The 8381-nt window shown below is 37.0% G+C and overlaps 1 protein-coding gene across 1 annotated transcript in view; it reads left to right on the forward strand.

The window, feature by feature from the left end:
• OSTM1 (osteoclastogenesis associated transmembrane protein 1) overlaps nt 1–8381 on the forward strand; it is a 34707-nt gene that overhangs the window by 15473 nt on the left and 10853 nt on the right. The window contains exon 3 of the mRNA XM_017878748.1: nt 6175–6272. Coding sequence (XP_017734237.1) covers nt 6175–6272 — 98 coding nt within the window. The remainder of the gene's footprint in view (nt 1–6174; nt 6273–8381) is intronic.

The following is an 8381-nucleotide window of genomic DNA, read 5'->3' on the forward strand; positions in this document are numbered from 1 at the left end:
ATACTGGGATTCACTTTTTTTTTTTACATTTTATTTAATTAATTTAATTTTTTAAGACTAGTCAAGTGCAGCAGTGAGAAGAGGAGAAAGAGTAGAACAAGGAGTTCAGTCTGTAACTGACTGTGAACAATTAATTGAGATAACTCACTACCTTCAGATGAGCCAGGGTTTCACTTCTTTTGACTGATGTGACTAAATTTATATACTTAGAAGAGGTAAGGCATTTTTGTCTTTAAAAGGTGTTTTTGTTTGTTTGATTTTTGAGACAGAGTCTTGCTGTGTTGCCCAGGCTGGAATACAGTGGCACAATCTCAGCTCACTGTAGCCTCCACCTCTTGAGGGTTCAAGCAGTCCCTCCAGCCTCAGCCTCCCAAGTAGCTGGGGCTACAGGCAGCACGAGGATGCCTAGCCAATTTTTGTGTTTTTAATGGAGAATGGGGTTTTGTCATGTTGCCCAGACTGGTCTCGGATTCCTAGACTCAAGCCTCCTTCCTTGGCCTCCCAAAGTGCTGAGATTCAAAGTGTGAGCCACTGTGCCTGGCTTAAAAGGCATTTTCTAATAAATATTTCACTAATTCGAAGTACAGACCTTTTTTGCTCAGTTAGTTGAAAAGAAAACGTTTTACTGCATAGTTACTCAGTATGGCAGATATAAAATGCTTTAGAATAAATTCTTAGGGTATTTTGTTCCTCTGTAAGGCATCCTATCTTGAAAATATTCCTTACATTGAACTTCTGAGGATCAAATAAAATGCTAAGCAATTAGATATGACTTACTTAAAAGACTCTTCCCAATTAAAATTAATTTGGCCCAGACATGCAGTCTCAGGTAAAAGAAGCGAGGTACAGAAAAGTATGATATTTTGTGTTCTAAAAATACATATGTATTTTGAAGGAAGGTAGTTGGATAGCTGCGTGGGCAGGAAAGGAAGGAAGATTTAGTTTTCACTGTATTTGCATTCGTACCCTCTGGATTTTATGCCGTATACATTTAATACCTATTCAAAAATATATAGAAATTTAAAAAATTTAACAGAATGTTCAAATCTGTGATGCATATTTGTATGTTAGATGTGGTTGGAGAGATTAGCTATTTTCCAGAATTATGCATTAAAAATTATTGTCATTCACCATCCCATTTACGTGGCAGAAGAGTGGAAGAGTAAATCTCATTTGTGAAGAAGGAACCCTCATGACCTGGTCACTTCCTAAAGGCCACACTTCTTGATATTATTGCATTGACCATCAAGCTTCGACATATCAGTTTTGGGAGACACATTCAGACCATAGCAGGGGCTATTAGAATTTTTGTAAAATAATATTATTAAACAATAGAAAAAAATGTAAAAACATAAAAGGTAAAATATTACTAGAAAGAATATTATTAAAATGAGTATACTGCCCCAAACTATCTTTCTGTTCTGCTTAATTTAGCTTGAAATAGGGGTGGCATCTAGTCTCTGCAGTTATTATTCATGAAAAGAAGGCTAGGAATCCAAAAGAGGAGAGAATGCCATCCATGTACTACTCCCATCCCTTTTCTCCTCAGAATTCCTGTGTCTTCGAATGGTATTAGTCTTGGTAGGAAGCTGGTTGTTGGAAATGGATGGAAGGTCAAAAGAAGTGTTAAGAGTGCAACTCTTTCTACTCATACCACAAACAACATGGAAACTAGCTCTTTCTTATGGAGAATGACTGCTAAAAAGTAAAGAAAATATATTAAAGGTTTCTCAGAATTTTAAAACTGTGTATTGTTGACATAGGGATAGCCTTGTTATTGAGACCCTTCTTGCTTATTTTGTGCATACAACAGTTAAATAATCAGCAGAATGACCAGATTTCATGAGTTCGTGACTGCTTTAGTGTTTGGGTTCTTTGGTAAGCAGTATCCAGTATGAAGCATTATTGTAATAGGATAGGCTTCAAAATTATCAGTTCAGATTATTTGTTCTTACACACTGAAAACTCTTTCTTTATGAGCAACCTATATCTTCAGTGATCCAGGTGATCTGGGTGATAATTAATTAGCATAATGATGCTATTGAACCACTGTGTAATCCTGATGTATATTCTGATTCATCAAAGGAAAACTAACTTTCAGGTAATACATAAAATATATGTCTCGATGCTTTAAAAAGCAACAACAGTAGTACTTAATGGTTAACCAGAAGGTCAATTAACCAAAACCTTTCTTTCCTGTATTTTATCCAGAGGGAAATGTACTAAGGGTTATAATCATATTATTTGTATCTTATAATTTAAAGTATCTTAGTGTTCATATTTGTTAAACTTAATTCGGTCATTTAGGTACAAAGTTTCCGTAGTTTATTTTGTATTTTCTGAAGCTTACCCTAAATTGGTGATTATCTTTGCTATTTTCTATAAAACTAGTTTTGAAAAACAGCAAAGATCTTTGTAAAATTCCTAAGAGATGCCAAATGCTTTATTTAAAGATGCATAATTCCTGTTATGATAATTTAGTAGGTTTCTATGTGAGGTCTTAACTCGAATCCTTAATACCCTTAAGAATGCCTCTTGAGGCCGGGCACAGTGGAGGCTGCAATGAGCTGAGATTATGCCACTGCACTCCAGCCTGGGTGACAGAGTGAGATTCTTCTGTTGCAGAAAAAAAAAAAAAGAAGAATGACTCTTAAGCTGATGCCTGAGTCTTCTCTGAGAAAGCCACTCTGCTAATCTGTCCTTGATGAGGCTCCATTGATTAAGATGAAGGAAATTCATAATGACCACTTCACTTAGTGCTTAAAGGAAGCTTTATTATTATTAATATTCTTTAACTTACCAATTTCTAAACCGTATAGCTTCTCACTGTTTATAACCTTAAGCTCCCAATTCCTGCAAAAAGATAAAAAAGGAGTTTACTAGAGATCTGTTATTTTGATTCAGAAAGTCACGGCTCTTTAATAATGAAGACTTTTTAACCCCATTATATAAATGAACTCCTTTGTGCTTTATGTTACCACCGTCTAATGATCATTGAAAAAGTTTTGATGGTACATTAATGTAGTACTTAACAAGATGACCAGTCTATATTGGCTTTTAATTTTCAAATTATTTTACGTAAAAAGTAAATGGCTGTCAATAAGATAGAAGACATTAAGTTCTTTTGTTCTTCAGAGAAGCTTTCTTTATAAATTACTTTTTAAAAAGAAATTGTTTTAATTATGTATCTTGCATAAAAGAAATTTGCTATTGCTCTCTCATGATAATGCACTGTATACTACTCTTGTAGGCAGTATGTGGACCCCTTTCATCCCTATATTGTGTATGTCAGTTGTCATGACATAACTTATTATAACACGGATGTACAATTGTTGTGAATAAAATTGTATTCCCTCAACTTCCCTGCAACACATCAACTACAAAAACTGAAAACTTGTTCAGCCTTGTTAGCCTAATATCCTAATATTCTGCATATATGTAGTTGTTCTTATTTATATCAACTCTGCCTCATCCCTAAAAGGATTGCAGGCTACTTCATGCTGATATTAAAGTAACATTAAGAGGAGCTATGAGACGAGGTCTTACTCTTTCGTGCAGGTTGGAATGCAGTGGTGCAGTCACAGCTTATTGCAGCCGTGACCTCCCCAAACTGAAGCAATTCTCCCCTCTCAGCCTCCCAAGCAGCTGGGACCACAGATGCACGCCACCATGCCTGGCTAATTTTTGTATTATTTGTAGAGACAGGTTTTCACCATGTTGCCCAGGCTGGTCTCGAACTCCTGGACTCAGGCAATCTGCCCGCCTCCCAAAGTGCTGGGATTACAGATGTGAACCACCATGCTGGGCCTATTTTTATTTCAGTGCCTTATTAACTTGTGGTATGATCATCAGCATATCACCGATTTCTCTGGCTTAGTTTCCTAATTTGTGATGATCCCTCAGATTTTTTAAATGATAAGGGTGAGAAGTTAGAACGAGATTCATGTTCTTGAGAAGATAAAGCTTCAGAGAATGTAGAGTATGTGAGTTCAGAGAGGGGACGACTCTAGAAATAGGTTTACCAAGAGGGTCCTGTGTACAATGGGTGCAGAAGGAGCCCTGCACAAGGGGCCTGTGCAAGGAGGTGAATGGGGCTGAACTCCAGCTTAGCTTCTGGAGGCAGGAATGACCTTTTGTAATTTATCCACCCAGAGCGGGTATCTTTTTCTGATTTGCACAAAGGAGCTTTACTGTGCTGTCTGCCCCCTGTCTACGAGGTTTAGGTTTCATCTCGGTTGCTAACTCTGATCAGTTGGTGGGGACTGCCTGAATCCCTGTATGGTGTAAGATATATATGGGTAGTGGAGGGAATAGGCAGTGGCATGTATTTGCAGACTCTGAGTCTTGAACTTTTAATGGTTTAGAATGTAGATATAAATATGTTATTTATTTTGCAGTGTTTGAGAGTGCAGGCTGAAGAATCAGTATGAGTAGAGATTCTAGCTTTTTACTTACCAGTTTTATGACCTTGTGCAACTTCCTTAATTTCTCTAAACTTCTCTCTGTTCCTTATTTATAAAATAGAGATAATGATAATTTTTGCCTCATGGAATCACTGCAAGAATTAAATGGGCAAATGTGTTTGAAGTGCAGTGTAAGCATAGTTCTTAGAACATAGCAAGTATTTAGTAAGTGTTAACTTTCGTTGTAGTGTTTGTCTATCAGAGTACATGGATGTCCCTTAGTGTGTCATATCCTAGTGTCTACCTAGTCAGTCTCTCTTTTCTCCACGAATTCTACTTGCCCTGCTGCCTTTCTCCTGGGTAATTGCAATAGCTTTGTATGTTGTCTCTCCACTTCAGTTGAGAGATCCTATCTAATGGCCCTGAATTTCTAAATAAGGTGGGCATAATACAAAGCCATCTGTTGAAATTAAGGGGAACAAGAGTAGGGCTGGGGACTAGAGATTAGAAAATATTTGGAGCATCCCTTGTAGAACAATTAGTAGGGCATCTACAAGGATCGTTTTGTTTCCCTGAGATCAGAACACATGAATTTGAATTGGGTCCCTTATCATTTTAGAATTTCTGTAGTAGTATTCTATAACCAGAATGAGAGTATAGAAAGTAGATGGGGACTGTCCAGGGATGAAAATAGCCATGAGTGTGCGGAAGATAAAGAGGGCAAGGATTCTAGGAGAGTGAGATGGAAACGGCTGACCACAAGTTCCAAGATCTGGATCCAGGCACTTGAACCTCGATTGGAGATAGCAGGCTGAGAACACAAGGAGAGGTAAAGAAAAAGGTTTACCTGAGGATAAAGACTAGGTTCCCTGGCTGAGCGCAGTGGCTCATGCCTTTAAGTAATCCCAGCACTTTGGAAGGCTGAGGTGGGAACATCACTTGAGCCCAGGAGTTCAAGTCTGCAATGAGCTGCAATTGTGCCACTGCACTCCAGCCTGGGCAACTGAGCAAGACCCCGTTTCTTAAAAAAAAAAAAAAAAGAATAGATTATTCCCTGAAGAAGAGAAAATGGATACATAAATTGTGATATACATAGAAAACAAAAGGGGTGAGTGAACTTGAGCTAACTCTAAGCAAGTATAGCCAGTTGCAGAGAAATACCATTTATGTAGGATTTTTAAAAATGTAAAACAATTTTGTTTCTAGACTTTACTTGAAGCCCCCATGTCAGTATTTTAGGCAAAATTCTCATCAGTTTGTTTCTCTGGGCTCCCAACTCATGATGGATTAGAAAGAGCAAATTTTAAAAGTTACCCCATTAGGTACAATAAATGACTCATTAGTGAAGTTGGAAGATACAGGGAACTATGAAATTTGACACAAAAAATGATGATAAGGCATATGAGTTTTGGTAAAATGAATGCGGGGTAAACAGTCTTACGCCTAAATAGCACTATTAAGGCAGCATTTGATAGCTGATATTCCATGATTATGACCTTGTGCCATCAAAAGTCAATTTGAATTTTATTTGGTATATTTTTATGAAAAGAGGAGAGTATGTGATTATTTTAAGATGTTCATGAAAATGGTTATGACTTTTTTTTAACTTTTGGAAAATGAAAGGAGTGAACTTCATATATTTGGAAAATTCATGCTTGTTTGAATAAAGAATTACTGTAGTGTGAAATGAAGCTGATAGCTTAAGAGATAAACGACAACATATAATTGTTCCTTGAGTTATGTTAATATACTTTTTGAATTTTTTTGACAGATTGTTTAACAAACAACAGTGAAGAATTATCAAACAGCACAGTATATTTCCTTAATCTGTTTAATCACACCCTGACCTGCTTTGAGCATAACCTTCAGGTATTTTATATATAATATTTAAAATTAAAATGTTGCCTTATACAAAGGAATAATGTGCAGTTCCAAGTTTTTATAGCACTAATTATTGATATTTATCTAAATTCATGATATAGAGGAGTTAGTGGACCTGGATTTCTGCTCTTTAAGTAAGTTCTTCTACTTACAAATCATGAAAACTTCAGTTCTCTCATTTGTAAAATGGAGATAATATCTATCCTGCCTATCTTCAAGTATTTTGTAATGAGAATCTGGTGAGATAATGAGTGTGAAAACATTGAGGTGTGTGATTGTTTAATTAAAACAATGGTTTTCAATCTGACTTAGGTAGGTATTTTGCAGTGTAGTGTGATTCTGTCTATAGGAAGTTTATTCTTTGCCTGAAATTTGCTTAAATATGTTTTACCTACCTTAAAAAGCACTGTTTAGTAAGGTAACTTTGAGTATTGAATTATGATAATAAAAGGTAGCCTTTAAGAATCTTAACCTTGTAGATTTTTGCCGTCTCTGCCTCTGACTCTTGAATTTTGGTATTGGAACTTGTCTGATCGTGGTGAAGGATGAGGTTGGAACTCTGGCTACAATGTAGTTTTGAAACTTACATAACAAGGAAGTAATCCCCACAGTAGATGTACACATGCTTACGATATAAGCATGTATGATTTCCTCTGTAATAAATGTGGTAACACTGAATTATGAATTTCCCTGAGAATAGTAAAAATTGGGCCGGGTGTGGTATCTCATGCCTGTAATCCCAGCACCTTGGGAGGCCGAGGCGGGCAGATCACTTGAAGTCAGTAGTTTGAGACCAAACTGACCAATATGGTGAAACCCTGTCTCTACTAAAAATACAAAAATTAGCCAGGCTTGGTGGCGCACACCTGTAGTCCCAGGTACTCGGAAGGCTGAGGCAGGAGAATCGCTTGAACCTGGGAAATAGAGGTTGCAGTGAATTGAGATCACGCCACTGCACTCCAGCCTGGGCGTTGCAGCGAGACTCTTTCTCAAAAAATAGGGAACATTTCTTAGAATTTGTTCTGCAGCATGTTAATAGATGTCCTATCAGAAAGGGTTTAGTATTCCATTAAGGTTGAGAAATGCTTTACTACAGGACTTCACAACCTTTAGTGGACTGATGTGTGTTGTAACACTCAAATAGCAATTTTTCTATAAAGTTGTCCTCTTATCTATGGCTTCACTTTCCACAGTTTCAGTTACCTGTGGCCAACTGCAGCCCAAAAATATTAAATGGAAAATTCTGGAAACAATAAGTTTTAAATTGCATACCATAAACAGTCTTCTTTTCATTTAACTTAGAGCACTTGTATGAGTTTGGTAGATTTCTAGAAGTGGAATTACTATATTACCAACCTAAGAAAAAGACACTAGAGAAAATTATCTCCAAATATGATGAGTGTACTAGGGAATAAGAAAGGAGTATCATAATTTGGAATGCACTGGCAAACCACCAGTACATCCAGTGAGGGAAGGGTAAAGGGAAGCTTTTACTAGCAAAAAGGGAGAGGTTCACACAAGCTGCTTAGAAACTGAGTCCACTGGTTCCAGAGGCTCAAAGCCAGAGTTGTCGTCAGTTCATTGGTGGAGATGCCATTACTGGGCAAGTGTTCTTCTGAGCGCATCTTATCCAAATCACTGCAGTCCTAAAGAATGGCAGTGGTAAACCATGTGAAAGCAGGAGTTGCATGAAGGGTGTGAAAGGGTTTCTTGTGGGGTTTTTAGAAAGTCCTTGGAAACAGCTATGTCAGATACATAAGCATGAGTCTCCTCTCCTTTGGGCCTTCCTGGCTGTATTTTGTGTGGGTCTGACAAAGATGATTTCATCCTAATGTCTGCAACTTTCACATTATCAAAAGATACGTGCATTTTAAATTTTAATAAAAATGGCAGCCAGGTATGACGACTCCTGCCTGTAATCCCAGCACTTTGGAAGGTTGAAGTGGGAGGATCATTTGAGCCCAGGATTTGAAATTTGTCTGGGCAAAAAAGAAAAAAAAAAAAGGTTAAATTACTCCCCATCAAGATTATATGCACAATTTTAGCTAAATTGATCATGTGCTCAATTTTTTTTTTTTTTTTTTTTTTTTTTTTTTT

This window comes from Rhinopithecus bieti, unplaced genomic scaffold (assembly GCF_001698545.2).
Source record: "Rhinopithecus bieti isolate Rb0 unplaced genomic scaffold, ASM169854v2 scaffold_11508, whole genome shotgun sequence".
In the NCBI taxonomy this organism is placed as follows: Eukaryota; Metazoa; Chordata; class Mammalia; order Primates; family Cercopithecidae; genus Rhinopithecus; species Rhinopithecus bieti.